At 52.7% G+C, this 17,660-nt stretch overlaps 1 protein-coding gene across 4 annotated transcripts in view; it reads right to left on the reverse strand.

Moving 5' to 3' along the window:
- Window positions 1-264: 264 nt before the first annotated feature.
- The window catches only part of TCF20 (transcription factor 20), a 172,301-nt gene continuing 154,905 nt past the window's right edge, over window positions 265-17,660 (reverse strand). For 3 of the 4 annotated variants that reach the window (XM_019447073.2, XM_053895589.1, XM_053895590.1), the window contains 4 exons: window positions 15,745-15,838; window positions 7,900-7,949; window positions 6,639-6,766; window positions 265-1,538 (listed from right to left, as the gene is read on the reverse strand). In XM_019447073.2, the coding sequence (XP_019302618.2) occupies window positions 6,683-6,766; window positions 7,900-7,949; window positions 15,745-15,838 (228 nt within the window). In that variant the 3' untranslated portion in view covers window positions 265-1,538; window positions 6,639-6,682. The remainder of the gene's footprint in view (window positions 1,539-6,638; window positions 6,767-7,899; window positions 7,950-15,744; window positions 15,839-17,660) is intronic. The other variant, XM_019447076.2, reaches the window with a different exon arrangement.

The following is a 17,660-nucleotide window of genomic DNA, read 5'->3' on the forward strand; positions in this document are numbered from 1 at the left end:
GAAATCTGTCCTCATACCAACTTAAGTAAATCCGCCCGTCCCCGCACACTGGCTGAGTTCCACCCGCCCGGGCGGGGCCGCAGAGGAGCTTGGGTTTTGTGTCCTTCCAGGCCCCGCTGCGAGGGCCGCGGGGGGCGCGGGAGGCTGGGGCTCAGCTGGACAGTCAGATGGCGGCCTTCTCTGCAGTGGAGCAAAGCCACCTTTGGGGGCTGGAATGGGAGGAGGAAGAGACGCGTTTGCTTTACATTAAACAAAAAAAGGAAACAAGGTTAAAATGAAGTTTATTATTTTTTGATTTTTTTTTTTTGTTTTTTAAATAAAACTGTTTGTGAAACAGCCATTTTATCCCCACGGCAGAGTGACCCCTGAAAGATGCACTAACCCCTTCTTAAGGCCTTAACAAGATTTTTTTTGTACTTTTTTCTTCTTTTTTTAAAACTCAGATATTTAAAAATTATACAATTTACAAAACAAAACAATACAACATAAAGAATCATGTAGCGTGGAGCTGCTCACCTGACAGGCCCCCTTTTCCTTTATAAAAATGAAAGCAAAAGAAAAAAGGGCTAACTGGGTGTTCCTGGTCAGCCTAACCACACTGATGGCACTCAACAGCCCCTCCCCCGTGTGCCGAGTCCTACAACTTAGATTTCCTGTCCCGTCCTTCGGCCTGGGGAGTGGGGGGGGGGGGGGGACAGGGTACAGCTGCCAGGAATGCGTCCAGAGGCAGGCCACCCCCTGACCCTGCCTGCCGGGCGCACTTAGTGGGGCGCTCATGGTTCTCACCGGCCACAGTGACCCAGGACATAGCTGTGACCTTGGGACATCTGCCCATCTCACCCCCCAAAAAGATAAAAATTTTAAAAATAATAAATAAATAGTGTTTCTGGAAATGAAAAAATTTATTTGTGTTTAAACATCATTCCCCCACTCTTGAAAACACGGACCGTCCCCACATCCCCCACCCCCCCAACCCCCAAACCTTCCCACTTTGAGACAAATTAACGACAAAGGATGGTTCCGGTGTGGTCTGTCTGCTCTTTCAACCCTGGGTCTGCAGCTCTCTGAACCGGCGTGAGGCAGGCTAAAGATCAAAGCCACACCCCGTCCTTTATGAGACCAGCTTGTTCAATTTCACACTTAAATTTCACTGTTATCGGAACAAATTTGGAGTTCTTTAACTAGAGAATTTTAAAATAGAATCAAAAGGGATAGCGCACCTTTCATTTAAACAAAGTCTTTCCAGACTAAAAATAGATTTATATATATATATTTTTATCCCACCCTTTTAACCCCCCCTTTCCCATCATCCCACCCCACCCCCCTCCCCCCACATTGTCACTATGGAGATCGTGTCCATGGAAACAGCCATTCCAACTTCTTGGGTCTTTCTTTCCTGTGGTGTCACGGTTTGGGTGTGATGTAAGGACTTAGGGAGGAGGTGCTGGCGGGGCAGGGCGGGCGGGGCGGGGCCGCACAGCAGGACGGTTCTGGTTCCATCGCGAGTGTCCACCACCTTCTCATCTCCACAGTCTCACCTGGAAGACAGAACCGACACTGGGTGCCGGGAACCTCCGTGCCCCCACTCCGTGGGTCCAGCGGCTGCAGACCCCCCCACAAAGGTGCCATCGAGGCAGGAGAGCCCCCAAGACCGGTGGTGGCCAGGAACACGGTTAAAGACGGCAGTGACCCCGCCGGCTGCTCTGTGACTAGACTCTGTGCCCCGAGGTGCGGCCGCCTCCCCCAGCGAACGGAAGGAACTGAGGCCAGGAAAGGGCTCCCCAACTGTCCTGGTGGGGGCCGCCCCGGAGTCGGGCAGCTCTTGGGGTGACCCCCGCTCAGGATGCCACCACCAGGGGCCCGGAGTGGGGCTCGGCACTGTGGCGGCCCAGAGCGGTCCTCACAGAGGTGGCTGAGCACCCAGGCGATCAGCGGAAGAACCGCTCACAGCCGCAGCTGCTCGCGGTTGACAAGAGCGACACTTCACATGACAAAAGAACACTCTCCGGCCGGCCGGCTCTGACAGGGAGGGCAGAGCCAGCTCTGAGGCTCCCCAGGCGCCCCCTGCCACGGTTCCTCTTCCAGCCCAGGCTCCAGGCTCAGAAAGATGACCCAGACAACACCCGGGGGCCAGTGGGGCAGTGCCGGGGGCCTCCTCAGACTACCTCACGGGTCACTGTGCGGGCAGGGGTCTCACACACGCGGCTTCCGAGGATCAGTGCCGAACAATCAGCGGAAGCCGAGAGTGGCGGAGGCCTCCCCCCGACCTGCTCCCTGCTAGTCAGAGTGCCCCCCTCTCCCTCCGACCCCCTCTGGTGCCCCCCTCCAACAAATAACCCCCAGGAAAACCCAGGTGGTGCTGTCCCTTTTCTGTCCTCATACAACTAAGAGGCAGGACAGTCAAGAAGGCTATCTGTGTGCAGGAGCTAAGAACCTTCTATTTAGAAGCACCCGAACGTATACCTGCCCTTGCCAAAAAGAGAGGCCTAACTGCTTGGCGTAAAACACGGTTACACGGGAAGCCCTTCTGCGGAGGCAGCAGGACAACGTCATCCCACTCAGGTGAGGCAAACTCCAGGGCTCCAGCCGCCACTCCAGGACGTCCACGGCAACAGCGTGGCTTCCCTAGTTCTGGGCCCCAGAGGTCGGCCGGGCCCTTCCGGCCCATGCTCTGATTGGCCCCCAGCGCGGGGAGACTCTCCACTCCGCCCTCTGGTTTTCCTGAGGTGAAGGCCTCCAGGGGAGGGGAGAGAACCAAAGGTCCCGCGTAAAGGTGATGACAAGGGTGGAGCTAATGGGATGACTCAAGCGACAGCCAGAGTGGGGAACCTTGCTGGGGACGCAGGACACCCGTCCGGGCACACCGCGTAAGGCCCTGCGTGTGGAGGGAGGGACAGGGCGGGGTCCCTTGGCACAGCGCTGGGCCTGCAGCCCCAGCCTGCTGGCTGCTCAGAAGAGCAGGCCCCACCCCGGCCCCCAACCTCAGAATGAAGCAGGCCCAGCACCTGGGGTCAGCCTGGCCGGGGTGGGGGGACTCGGCAGGGTGCTGACCTCGGGCTCTGGAGCGCCTGGTGGTCTAGGCAGCCGTGGCCTTTACAGCACCTCCTGCCTGGCTCTGTCTGCCAGCCTTGCTAACAGGGACCTCTCCTCAGGGTCTGATGTCAGACTGCCCTGAATATGTGACACCTTGAATGTCAGGGGACCCTAACTTCTCAGAGCTATTTCTAAAAAGCTGTTCCTGCGACAGGGAGCACAGGAAGAAAATTCGTGTGCCAGGTACTATGCCAGCAGTTTTACAGGGGTCCTCATGAGGACACCAAGGCCTGACCCCCGTCTCACAGATGACAAGGCTGAAGCCGAGGGACCCAAAGCCACGGGGGCTGCTGAGAGGTGGGACTGGGGCTCCCACCCAGCAAAGCCCTTCCGTCTGGGCCCCCGGGACCCTGCCTTCGAGCCTCAGTCACCGCGTGGTCTTGTCCAACCACATGGGACGTGGCTGAGACAGCACGGTCCCGGGCGGGGAGCCAGGGGCAAACGCCGTGCCAGCTGCAGCCACTCGGTGGCGCGGGTTTTCAATACTCTCTGTAAAAGGCACCTTGGTGTCCGGCTGCCAGTGAACAGGATCTCACCCTGGGCTACAGCCTTCCAGGACTCCCGCTCTCCTCCGCTCCCACGTTCCTTCCCCTTCAGCGTCACCTCTGTGGCCTGGACAGGCCTCTGGCCGCACAGGCACAGCCTGCCTTCCCCAACCTTCTCTAACCGCAGCAAGAATCCATCACCCCAGCCCACCCTACCTGGCCAGTTTCCACCTGTCTGGGTGGGACTGTGTGCCGCTTTCTTCTCTGGGGTGCGTGCCCCCCTCTAACCGACTGCCTGCATTGCCCTGTGTGCGTGCTGGGCTAGGGCACAAGTGGGCAGATCCAAACACGGTTCTGATTCCAAATTGGCCTAAGAAGGCTGCAGCCCGGGAAGGAGCTGGTTAGACAGGGGCTCAGGAGGGAAGGCCTCGTGAGCAAGTGACACGGAAGCAGAGACCCGAGATGAGAGGGAGCCTGTCACTGAAGATTGGGGCGGGGGGCGGGGGGGGGGGAGAGTACCCAGGCCCAGGGGGATGGCAAGTGCCAAGGCCCCTAGGGAGGAAGTCTGGCCTCTGAGGAGCTCATTGGACACTCCTATAGGCCTTTGGAGGCACGGTTAGGAGTTAGCACAGGGAGAGGGCGGGCACCCACCGGCCTGTCGCCCTGCTTCCTGACACTCACAAGTGGGGAAGAGGCGGCCCACTGGGTGACTGTCTGCCAAAGGAGCTTTCCTCCCTGGCCATGTTGGCCTGCTGAGGGACAAGTGCAGGTACCTTGTCCCGGAAGGACTAGAACTCCCACCTCCCAGCCCCCGGGCTTTGTGTTAGACAGGGAGGCACAGGGTCCCACCCAGCCAGGCACGGCAGGCCAGCACCCCACGCTACACTGCACAGACACGTTAAAGACATTTCTTGACCGAATCCTCACAAGGTGGGCCATCGTCATTCCTCTCTTTACAGAAGAAACAGAAGCAGAGGCATTTAGCGGCCTGCCCCTGGTTACATAGCACTTTCTGTGTGAGAAAGGGGGGCACCAAGAAGCAGGACTCATGTACTCCTGTCCCTTCCCTGCCTTGTCAGGGTCACCCATTGATTGTGGCTCTCTGTCCCTAGAAAGGGCCCCAAGATGAAATGTTCTCTGTCTCCGATTACTGGGGTTCCCGTACAATCTGTGGAGGGCCACTGCTCTCAACGAGATGGCTGAACTGAGAAAGCGGGACAAGGGTCCCGCCTTGTGGGGACAGCGTATGAAGAAAATCATTTCAGGTGGACAAAGCTGGACCCCACACCGATGGGCCAGGCCGTCACCACTCAGAGCTGCAGTGTCTTTTGTGCACGTGGGAAGCACACACCGACACTGAGGTCTGAATGCTGAAGCTTCCTGCTCCACGCGGGGGCCGAGGGCTACTGGCTGGCAGGGCCCAAGGCTGGCTGGAGAGGAAGCAGTTGATGAACGAAATTAAAATTCCCAACTGGAGTTCTGCCCACCAGGCCCAGGGCTCAGACTTCCTTTTTTTGTTTTTTTCCCTCTCCAAACACGAGCTGGGATTCTGGGACAAAAACAGAAGGCACTCAGCACCAACTGGTTCTTTCCCTAACCTGGTCATCCAAGGGCACTTCCAGAACGTTCCTCGTGGCCCTTGTAGCATGTGGCTCTGCCCAGCAGCCAGGCAGTGGAGTTGACAGGAAGAAGGCAGAGCCCAGGCACAGGACAAAGGCTAACAGAAACAAGCTGGAAAAGCAACCAGCCTGCTGTCTTGCCCCAGGGGCTGCTCGGTGGGGAAGGAGGACAGGAACAGTGGCCTCGCTGCATTCCAGAAATCTGGGGCTGCTGCTAGCAGCAGTGTGCTCATTTGGTTCCTGAGACCCAACCACCTGTTCTGCTCTGTCCCTTCCATTCCTGGGAGGGGAAGACAGGCCTAACTGCAAAGGCCTCACTCGACAGCCCCCTCGAGAAAGCACCACAGGCCTCCACAGCCCTGCAGCCTCCACGGCGGAGCAGAGGGGGCTTCTCTGGAATTCTGTACCAGGACCCACCTGAAGAACGAGGACTTCTCAAAGGACAAAAACCGCCACTGTCTGAGACAAATTCTATTTTTTCCTCAAATTACTGTTGGGTATTCCAGAGAAAGGTGGAATCTGCCGGTTGTAACGGGGAGGAAACGTGCCACAGACTAAGCGCACCTGTGTGTGGCTCTCGGATGTCGGGAGTAAACACAGAAGCCTTCATTTGAAGAGAAATAATCCCTTGGTGAACATTTCTGAGACAACTGGCTCCCCCCACCCCATCGTATAGGAGCAACCGCCTCAAGTCACAGTTTGGCTTTTCTTTTTCTTCTCTTTATGCTCTCTTTTCCTCAGTCCTCAGTGACTCCATGTGGGGGGGGGGGGGGCAAGGAAGCCAGTTGGGGAGGAGGGGACGCCCGCTGCCTCTGGGGACGCTGGTCCTCTAATCCCGTTTTCCCAGATGCACGCCGCCCTGACCACGAGCCCGGACACACTCGCAAAAAGCGTAACTCAATCTCTTGAGGTTTTTAGGAGTAAAATTAAATCGGACGCTAAAGTCTCCTAAATCTTTGAGGGGATTTTCCTTCCCTTTGTACTTTTGCGCAAAGGAGTCCTTCACAGTACTTGGGGAAAGAGATTTCAAAGAACAAAACTGGGAATTTTTTTGTTTTTCAAAGGAAAAGCCACCATAAGCTTTACAGAGAGGGAATAAATAAAAAAGGACAGCCCCTGGCTAGAAGCATTTCTGAGTCGGACACAGGGGGTGGGCTGCTGGCAGGGTCTGTCCCAGAAGCCTCCGGGAGCACCACACACGCACGCGCGCACGGCCTGAGTTCAGCTCGGTCACTGTGAGCTCCGACGGGCAATGGGACAGCCTCAATCACCCCTCCTCGGGCTCCAGGGAAGCTAAGCGACGGACGGGGAGACGTTCTATCCACCTGGTGTCGGCCGTCCACGTGATTAAAGACCTGGGTGCAGCCGGGCCTGGGGCGAGCAGGAGGGCAGAGGCCATGACACCCACCGGGACTCTGGCAGGGGTGCCGGCCCGACTCACCTGTGCTTGCTGTACTTTCCATTCCCACGAGCACTCTGCCCCCCTCACCCCCGCTCCGACTGCTCTGTGCTGAGGCTGCCTTTCGCTGTCTTGTTCTGCAAGGGGGGGAGGGGGAATGGGAGGGGAGGCTGACGCCGGCAAAGCCAAGGACACGAGACAGGAGGGACAGAAGAACAGCGTGGGGGTCAGGGAGGGCAGAGGCGAGGAGAGGAATGGCACATGGAAAAGGAAAGAAAAAGCAAAGAGTCAGTATTGAATGACAAACAGGAGATATTCAGACAGGGTTTTCTAAGACAAAATGTGACCATTAGAGAAGTTTAAAAAATAAAAAAAAATGCAAATTAACTCGAAGAGAATACTATAAGATCCTAGGATCCATCTCTGGAAGTAACTTTTTAAAGAAAAGCCGGAGTAAGCATCTTTCAGAAGTGTTTTGAAGGCAGACTGTCAGGATGGCTTCTTAGTTCGCTCTGGCCCCAGTCGGAGACTGAAGCCTGTGAGCGTCCAGTGACCACCAGGTGTCAGTGTGACCTCAGCCAGAGGACAGCACGGCCGCTGCAGGAGCTCCAGGAGGCGACAGACCTTGGCGGCAGCCCCCATCCTCTCCAGGGCTTCCCCGCACCCCACTCTGCACCCTCCCTCCCTCCTCCCCCACACGTGCTGGCTCAGCAATGGCCCAGTCACCCCAGATCTTCCATCATTTCCTAAAGGGGCCACCGAGAGAGGAGAGACGCCTCTTGAATGATGTGGGAAATCAGGTGGCGGCGGCCCACCAACCACACCACCGGTCGCTTCCGCTGAGTGAGGTAAGACCTAGAAGAGACTGAGTTTCCCAGCAAAGCCCTGGAGTCAAGTCTTATTTCTTTCAGTCTGGGAAAATGCCTCTGATTACGCACCAAGGCCTACAATCAATCTTACCTCGCGCCAACCTGTGAACTGGGGTTCCATTAAACTAAAATGGAAATCAGTGGTTTTACTGAGTTTCATCTTCGCATTTCTCTTAACAATCAGATACACACCTTCTGCTTCCAGACCTCTCTCCCAGCTTCCCACACCACATGGGGGGGGGGGGGCGTCGCCCCAGGGCACAGGTCTCCCTCCTGCAGGGAGAGACCTCCCCCAGAGAGCACAGGGCCTCTCTGCCCTCCCAGGGCCAGGACCGTAGCCCATCACAAGGTTCTCCAAATTTTGTCTGTAGCTTGTGCAGACCGCCCCCCCCCCCCCCCCCACCGCCTGCCGGGGGGCACTAGCTCTGACTCACCTTGTGCTTGGGGCACCTCACCGAGAAGTTCTCCTCATGTAGCAAACAATCTGCAAGACAGAAAGGGGCAGTCAGACAGCTGGCAGACAGCACAGCCCAAGGGGAGTGGGGCCATGCTAGCCAGGACTGACAGGGTCAGACATGGAGATAGGAGGCCCTCGCACTGGCGTTTCTAAAACATCAGAAACACCCCCAAATAAACTACGGGACAGCAACATGATGGAACATCAGTCACTTAAAGCATTAGTGTTTCAAAACAGCCAGTGGTACAGGGAAACACTCATGACACAAAATGGCTTGAAATGCCAGGATACATAAATATAGAAGTACAATCCTAATTTTAACAAAGTGTGTTATATATGCATTTTAAAAAAGAAAGGAAATTTACCAAAATCTAACAGTGCTTCTCTCTGGGCAGCAAGACTACATAGGTGATTTTATTTTATTTTTTTTACATGTTTCCACGATTACATCATATTATTTTAATAATGAGAAACAACCTCCAATAAATCTTATTTTTAAGATCCCTGATTCTAGGCTAAGCCCCTCCCACAGGCCCAAGCTGAAGCTTCCCTGTGAAAACGCCCCAAATCCGGAGGCACCTTTCTCCTCTGTTGCAAGCCCTGCCATCTATCACCTTTGCTGTACAACCCACGGAGACACAGGAGAAGTTCCCGACACGAACCACATAATCCACACTAAATGCTTCAGGGGAAAACGAAATCCCACGAGGGGGTTACTAATCCTTGGAGGAAAATGATTCATTCCAACTTTTAACGTGGTGACAGCATCCTCGCTGACAGCAAGGACACGCATCCGCCTCCAGGTGAGTCGAGCTCCGTGGCACAGGGGTAGCGTGTGGAGCGGGGCGAAGAGATCTAATTAATGAATTCGCTCTGCACACCACAGCTCCCGGAGACCGACAGCCAGGTCACCGGTGCAAGATGTGATGGCAGAATGTTAATAAATATTGATCGCACATTCTCAGAGAGCTCCCGGGCACCATGGCGGGAGGCAGCCACGGTACTTAGCCTTGTTAAATGTATGATTTAACTCGGGTTTAAACTGAGGTCCAAATTCGCAGCCTGTGTACCCACAGATTTCAGATGAAATAGTAATGAGCAAGGGAACACACAAATGAAAACTTCTGAGGTCCTCTGTATCTTAAACAAACAGAAAAAGACCCTTTCATAACTGGGCCGGGCCTGTCCCATCACTGCCTCCCCCTAGAGCCTCTGAACACCCAGGGGTGGGCAGGCAGCCTCCCTGCTCCCGGGGCAAGCCTCAGGGCACAGGAGCTCCGCAAGTCCAAGTCCGCTAACCTCCGAGCCCTCCCCCTGCAAGCAAATAGCATGGCAGTAAATGAAATGTGTTAATTTAAAACCCACAAGTACATGGCGTGACCAAGGCTCCCGCTGCTCCAATCTGCCAGAGAGCTTATGAACAGCAGGACACAGACAACTGGAGCTCAAGGGAAGCACTTGCTCCTTACCTGGGCTTTAGCAGCGCCGCGTGCTGGCGGTCTCTAGGTTGGGCCACAGGGAAACAAACGGCAGAGCCCACGTGGGGCTCGGCCACCTTGACGCCAAAGGGGTTTAGAGAAACGAGGAGGGGGACCACGCTGGCTGGAAACGGTGCCACCCGAGAGGCAGAGGCGGCTCCGTCCGCCTCCCAGCCACGAGGCGTCACCAGCTGTGAGAGACCATTAGTAAAATATGTCTGAAGCTAGGAAACATGTTCCCTCTAAGTTAAAAAGCAGAAAAGAAAGAAAGTAATCTAAGTACACACTACAAGCAACTAGAGTTAATGTCAGGTACTTCTGCAAATGCAAGGCTCCTAACAAAATCTGCCAGGGACCACGTCCACCTGTGGCAACATCTCCCGCGCAGACAGACTGCAGACAAACGCTCTCATCTGTGCTTGGAATACCCACAGGCCACCAGGAACCGCCATCACGCTCCCGGCAGGCACAAGAACCAGGGCCAGAGAGCTTAGACACCCGCAAGGGCACGGGGAGCCTCTTCTTGGCTGCCTCGAACCAGCCCTTGCTGGGGGGAAGGGGCGCAGTGAGGCCTTTCCTGAGGTCTCTCAGCAGGCGCCCGCCCTACACAGCCAGCCAGCCTCTCGATTTGTTTTCCTTAAGCCCCTGGTGATATCCCGCACTGGCCAGAGGGCCTGGTCAGCACTTCCACACACTGAAGTCAAAGTAAATGGCTTGCTGGATCATCACACACGCTGGAAAAGACTCACAAGGTTGTCTCGTCCACAAGACGGCTTCCAGATACAAACACCGATGCCCCAGAAGAGGATTCCGCTTTCATTTCTCTCTATGCTCGTCTTCACTGAGATCCTCATAACAAGCTCCTTGGAGCTTCAGATACTCACATGCAGCCATAGCCACCCTGGGTGTGGATGGTAAACTCGAGGAGGGAGGAAAGGAGAGGGGAGGGCTCGTGTCCTTCACACGTGCCAGGCTCCGGAAGCTGTCACCAGCTCACCTGCAACCCATCTCAGAGCTAGTTAGTACTTAGATTGGTAAAATCCAGGCCGGGACACGGGGACCTGCCCGTCTCACCCGCCTTGCTGGGCCCAAGGAGGGGACTATCAGGGCAGGGCAAGCAAGGCCTTGGCACTGCTTCTAGGGTGCAGAGGAAGGGAAGGGCCAGACACCAGTCCGCTCATAATCGCCAAGGGCCCTGAACCCACTCTGCGGCAAGATCAAGATCAAAGTGCAGTGGAAGAGCGGCTTCTAAACGCTGCTGCAAGGGTGGCTGCAGAAAGCAAGTTTCCAGCTGGGCCTCCTCCTGAGGGGAAGAGGAAAATCCCCTCCAGGCTGGATTCTTTATGCACAGTAGTTATTAATGTGCTACCGCAGTCCTTTTTTTCTTTTGGTCTTAATTGTTGTGGCTCATTGCATTAATATGTCATTTTTTTTGAAACTAGTGCTCACGTTCTCCTCACTGCACCTCCCCGGAGCCCCAGGCTGCGCCTGTGACGGAACAAGTAGCACAGGACAGCCAACCATGATGTCACCAACGCAGGACCAACAACAGGTGGAGGGAAGGTGTGGCAGCTACAGACCCTCAGGAGAACAGGATTCTGTTTCCATGGAGATGTCCCCAGCAATAAAAGTTCTCTCTTAGACACGGACAGCTCTGTGAAGGTCTGGGTGGTTCACAGCCAGGCAAAGATGAAAGTGTTCAACTGTTCCTTACAACAAGTAGCAATGAGGGACTCTCCACCCAGGGACATATAATTAGGAAGGAAGTCAATCAATGAACGCACATTTCCTGGACACACAGATCCATCACATACAGAATAGAATTCCTCAGGAGACCCTGTGGGATAAACACAAGCATCTATCCCCACAGAGCAGTGTGGCCTTCTGGGTCACTGTGACTCAGGTCATCAAAAAAGACTGATAAATCCCAAGACATGGTCATCCTGTGATGCTGCTTCCTTGGTCCCAGATCTTCACGTGGAGCAGCGGTAAAGCCAGCAGCAGCTGGGGCAACAGCGTCAGGGCCTTGGCCCCACCTGGGCGCCCCCCTGACCCAGGCAGCCTCCCTCTCACCGGATACTCGGCCACCAATTTCTGCCAAATAGTCATGTTCTCAACTCACCTGGGAAGGCCACACAAGACAGGCTCAAACAGAGAGTGACAAATACCATTTTCTTACTAATCTTCAGCTGGTGAAGCAGCCCCTGCTTCCCTGCAGAGTGGCGGATCGAGCAAGCCTCCTTTGCAGAGGAAGAGGAGCCCAGCGCCACTTCCCAGACAACCCAGTCGCGCCGCCGGAGCTTGGAGGAGGCAGTGAACTAAGCCCAGGCTTTCCAGCCGCTAGCCACACGGGGACATGTAAAGTTTAAGTTTCAGCCGCTAGCCACACGGGGACATGTAAAGTTTAAGTTTAAATACAATGAAGTAAAATAAAAATTCAGTCCCTCGTTCCCAACTAGCCACATGTTAAGCACTTAGTGGTAACACAAGGCTTGTGGCTACTATGCTGGAGAGTGCAGATCTAGAACGTTCCCATTATGGCAGAGTCCCACCGAGCATTCTGCTTAATCCCTAGAGAAACTGCCAGGAGGCAGGCTGTGAGCCTGGTCCCTAACCTGGCTGGCGCCCCAGGGTGCAGACAGGGAGTGCACTCATGCGGGGGTGGGGGTTGTGTACGATGTTATCTGCCTGTGGCTCACTGGATGTTTCTGGGCAAAGCCTCAGTGCAGGAGATCACCTCTCACCTGGCCACTGACTGGGACAGCCAAATCTTACAGTATTCCCCGCACAAAATTATAAACTGCCACAAACTTAATATGTTTAAACATCTTCATTTAAAAACCACGAAGCTTAAACTAGAAAGAGAATGTAGCCAGGGGCAATAATCGTGACAATGAGAAAAGGCAGTGGCTGGCTCTTGAGGGAGAGGAATGAATGGCTATACTCTGGAATATGCTGGACCACAACCCAGGGTGAATGACAGCTCCGACTCAACAAAGAAACATGGAGGGGAAAGGAAGAAAGAGAATGGAAAGGACCGACTAAAACCCAAGATCCCTGAATTGACATCTTAAGGCTGTCTTCTTACTCGCTCTGGCCAAGCAGCGTCCCAGCCACCAGCTGCCCTTCAACGTGCAAATGCATACTTTCATGAGAACTTTGGCATAATAAGCATTATCTTTCTGGATCTTTCTGGTGTTCAGCTATGCCTCCTATGGAAACTTGGAAGGAAAATCAGAGAGGGAGAGGAGGAATAAGAGAAGGACTTGTGAGGCAGAGGGCCTGCAGCTCCAACAACCACAATGGAAGGAAGCAGCATCCAGATAACACACTTCTCCCTGCGTCTGTCGGATTCTACTCTGTGTGCCTCACGCTGCTGTACCTGCTTGGCCATGCCCTCCCCTCTTCCCTGCCAATTCTAAATCAAACCTCACCTTCTGGGGAGAGCGGGGCTGCCTCCATGGAAGGAGGCACTCCTTCCTCAAGCACTCAGGCATAAGAAGCATCCTGCCACTCGCTGCCCTCTCGTGGACCTTCCTCTTTTTCTCCCCCTCCTTCCTGAATGAAAGTACAGTAAAACCTTGGTTTGCGAGCATAATTCCTTCTGGAAACATGCTTATAATCCAAAGCACTTGTATATCAAAGTGAATTTCAAGAACCATTGGCTCAGTCGTGATGTGACATTCGGCGTCACGTACTACTTGTATTGTGAGACACTGCTCACTTATCAAGTTAAAATTTATTAGAAATGTTTGCACAGAACAAGTTACTCACAATCCATGGTTTTTACTATATTATGAGGGCCGCTGAGGTGAAGCCCTTAGTCACATGCTCAACAAGTTACAGGTGAAAACGTCCACTGAAAGGACAGGAGTCTAAAAGAAGAGGACTTTCCCAGGCTAAAGCTCTGAGTCAAAATTTAAGGCGTCATTGGGGCACTTGGGTGGCTCAGTCGGTTTAAGCATTCGACTCCTGATTTAGGCTCAGGTCATGATCTCACAGTTCGTGAGATCACTCTCCGCACTGGGCTCTGTGCTGACAGCGCAGAACCTGCTTGGGATTCTCTCTCCCCCTCCCCTACTTGCACTCTCTTTCTCTCTCTCAAAAGTAAATAAATACACAATAAAAAAAAGTTTAAGGCTTCTGGGGCGCCTGCGCGGCTCAGTCGGTTAAGCGTCCGACTTCGGCTCAGGTCATGATCTCATGATCCATGAGTTCGAGCCCCGCATCAGGCTCTGTGCTGACAGCTCAGAGCCTGGAGCCCATTTCAGATTCTGTGTCTCCCTCTCTCTGTGCCCCTCCCCTGTTCATGTTCTGTCTCTCTCTGTCTCAAAAATAAATAAACGTTAAAAAAAATTAAAAAAAAAAAAGTTTAAGGCTTCTGCATCACTCACTGGATGGAACTTCCTGGACGAAAGTTTCCCCTTCTTTCAACAGTTACGACACTGCAAAATACTACTCTGATCACATCAACAGACATGGAAAAAGGAAAAACTGCAGTATCCTTTCATGATAAAACCACTAAACAAACTAAGAACAGAAGGTAACTTCCTCAGCTGCATCAAGAACATCTATGAAAACCCCATAGCTATCATCACATTTAATGGGTCAGAAACAAGGCACGGATGTCAGCTCTTGCCATTGCTACCCAACATTATGCTAGATGTTCTAGCCAGGGCAATTAGGCAAGAAAAAGAAATAAAAGGCATCTGATTGGAAAGGAAGAAGTAAAACTACCCATTTGCAGATGACATATCTTGTATGTAGAAATCCATTAAAAAACTATTAGAACTAATCAACGAGCTGAGCAAAGTTGCAGGATACAAGATCAATAACAAAATCAAGTGTGTTTCTATATGCTCACAATGAACAATGTGAAAATTAAAGCAGGGAAACAATTCCACTCACAATCACACCAAAAATAGTAAAATACTTAAGAATAAATTTAACAAGTGTAAAACTTAAACTGTGAAAACTATCTCGTCTGGTCATGAGTTGGAAGACATACTACTGGTTAAGATGGGAAAACCCCCCAACTTTACCTGCAGATTCAGTGCAATCCCTAGAGCTCCAATGGCTTCTCTGTACAGAAACAGACCAGTTGATCTTAATTAAAATTCACAGGAAATAGTAAAGGACCCAGAATAGCCAAAACAATCTTGAAAAAAGGAATAAAACTAGAAGACTCCCACTTCCCAATTTCAAAATCTACTACAAAGTTACAGTAATCAAGACTGCGTGGGACTGGAGAAAGTCCAGAAATAAGCCCATCCGTCTATGGTCAACTGGTTTTTGACAAAGTTGTGCCAAGATCATTCCACAAGGAAAAGAACGGTCTTTTCTACAAATGGAGCTAAGACAACTGAAATCCACATGGAAAGAATGAAGTGGACTCCTACTTCACACCATATATAAAAATTAACTCAAAGTGGACCAAAGACCTGTGTAAGAGCTAAATTCTTAGAAGAAAACATAGGCATGAATCTTTGTGATTCTGGATTAGGCAACAGTTTCTTAGATATAAGAAAAGGCAGGGACGCCTGGGTGGCTCAGTTGGTTAAACGTCCGATTTGAGCTCAGGTCATGATCTCACGGTACGGATTCGAGCTCCGCATCAGGCTCTATGCTGACAGCTCGGAGCCTGGAGCCTGTTTCGGATTCTGTGTCTCCCTCTCTGTCCCTCCCCCGCTCACGCTCCATCTCTTCCTTCCTTAAAAATAAACATTTAAAAAAAAAAAGTGAACAACCACCTAAACGTGCATCGACTGTTAAATGATAAATAAAATATGGCCTAAAATATGGTGTCCTTAAAATATGGTTTGGCAATAAAAATGAAGTAGTGACACACGTCACAACATGGATAAACCTGAAAAACATTATGCTAAGGGACAGAAGCCAGTCATAAAGAGTATGTACGGTATGATTCCACTTCTACAAAATGCCCCAGAACAGGCACATCCATCAAGACAAGAAGTAGATCAGTGGTTGCCAGGGGCTGGAGTGGGTGGAGGGCGAGTGACCGCTAATGGGTAGGAATTTACGAGGTGATGAAAATGTTCGAAAACTGATTGTGGTGATGGCTGCACAATTTTGTGGATCTACTAAAAACCACTGAATTGTACACTTAAATAGTGAATCATGTGAATTATATGAATAAAACTGTTATTATGACCCCATTTCACGCCTTTTTATTATCCTCTCTGCATTCCTTTAGAGTTGACAAACAGAACAGGGTCAGAAGTGACAAAAAGAACTATAAAGAGAGGAAAGAAGGCAGGGAAGGAACCAAAATGTACATCCCGCCCTTCAGATGCTCTGGATAAGGGTACGTAGTCCCGTCTTACCTGCGTCAATGGCACACGGGTAATGGTATCGGAAGGAGCAGCCTTTGTTGTAGCAGCCCAAGGTGGCACCTGCCTCCTGGCAGTGGGAACATTTCTGGAAGGAAAGAAGTGCACCACATCAGCATTCCAGAGTCACCCTCTCCTCCAGGCCTTCCTTAAACCCCATCTGTCATACCTCAGTACGTCTCTGTGGTTACAGGTCTGTGGTGGGGGGGGGGGGGGTGGGCTGGTCAATAGCTAACCCGCCACCCACTGACCACACGGTGGAAAGGATCCAGCAGCAATGTTTTAGGCCAGGCCTCACAAATGTCCACAAACAGATCAAACAGAACACCGCGGTGGGGCAGGGTCCCCAGACTCGCCTATGGTGCTCCTCCTGCCCACCCACCCGCACACATGCTTGCCTGTCCTTTCCTCGTTCCTGCCGCATCCTAAAATGCCAGCTCTTGCCTGTTTATTTCTGCTGTGAAAGTCTGGGGTAGGAGGAGAGGGTAAGATAGTAGAGTTATATATAAACCTTTTAGAATTAAAAGTGGAATTTGGTTTCTAGTTCTTGTATTTGTAAGATTTTATTTTTATTCTACTTTATCCCAAATGCCCAATACAAGTATATTTCCCTTTTCAAAAAAGATGGGCTCCTGTGTGCAAATGGTATTTTTATACACAAATCCTATTTTAAATGCACTAGGAAACCTGCCACAAATTTCTGGCTAAGTGAGACACTATTCTGTAATTGAGATGCTCCCCCTTACATGGGCAGGTTTCCTTAAAGCGGGCACATCTCTATCATCCTGTGATGCGGCGGCTGTGAGCTCCCAATCCTGTCCGCATAGGAAATGTGACCTATCAAAAGTCATCGTTATTTGTAAAATTCAACCAACTTGGCCCTACCGAGAAAGACGCAGACTCTTCAGGTGGCTGAGGCACACCGCGATAAGGCTACCTGCAAGGCCCAGACACTTGTTCCTGATTCTAGGAAAAGTACCATGAAAAAGTTCTCCCTCAGCAGTCATACTTGTGGAGAGGAATGGCTCCCCACACATGCCCTCGTGCTCCCTGAGACAAAGTGCCTCAACGGCACCCCCTTCTCCCTCTCGTCTCGTGCAAAGGCAGGACCCAAGTGGCAGCCTCCCAGGGGACAGTGTGGTCCCCAGATCTGCAGCAGCTAGGACCGCCTCGCCAGTGGGAGGAAGCTCGCCTGGATGGTGCCGTGGAATGGGCGGGACGCCCGGGACACCCCAGCACAGAGTAGCAGGCCCGGGACCAGGGAGCCGGATCAAGCTTCCCTGGTGCTGACGCTACAACCACACTAGCGCCAGCGACCGCAGAGCCCGAGTGCCCCCTATGCAACGGGTGTCCCTGCGTGCCACTGACGCACACCCGCTCAGTCAGCCCCGTCACCTCCACTCTCCCTCCAGATGAGGTGCCTGAGGCACCAGAGAGAGTGTACTCGCTCCGGGTCAGAGCAGATCCGGGCTGACCACCCCTGGCATCCTCCAAAGACAAACTCGGCTGGAATAGGGTGGTAAGACAGGTCTTTCGGGGGCTCTGCCTTCCTCTCAGAAGACCAACATCTTTCTGAGTGCCGGTGCTGAGTAAATGTTTGCCCTGTGCCGTCGCACCCTTGCCAAGGCACAAAAGATTACTCGGCCTGGAATAAACCAAGGGCAGCTGGCAGCGTTCTGAGTGGCCCGGGACCGTACCTACCTTTGTCAGTGCCACAGAGCACCTTCAGGACAAAGGGAACATGGCTGACTGGTCAGGGGCCCTGCCCGCGGCAATTCCTGCTGCCTCACCTCTGACTCCAGGAGCCCCCACCAGTCAGGTATCCAGAGCGCTTGTGCCCCAGGCCCTCCCTACCCTGGAGAGTGAATCTCAATCAGTGGTGGTCATTTACAGGTGGGTGCAGCAAGCAT

Source organism: Panthera pardus, unplaced genomic scaffold (assembly GCF_024362965.1).
Source record: "Panthera pardus isolate Hobbes unplaced genomic scaffold, ASM2436296v1 HiC_scaffold_6, whole genome shotgun sequence".
NCBI classification, from domain to species: domain Eukaryota; kingdom Metazoa; phylum Chordata; class Mammalia; order Carnivora; family Felidae; genus Panthera; species Panthera pardus.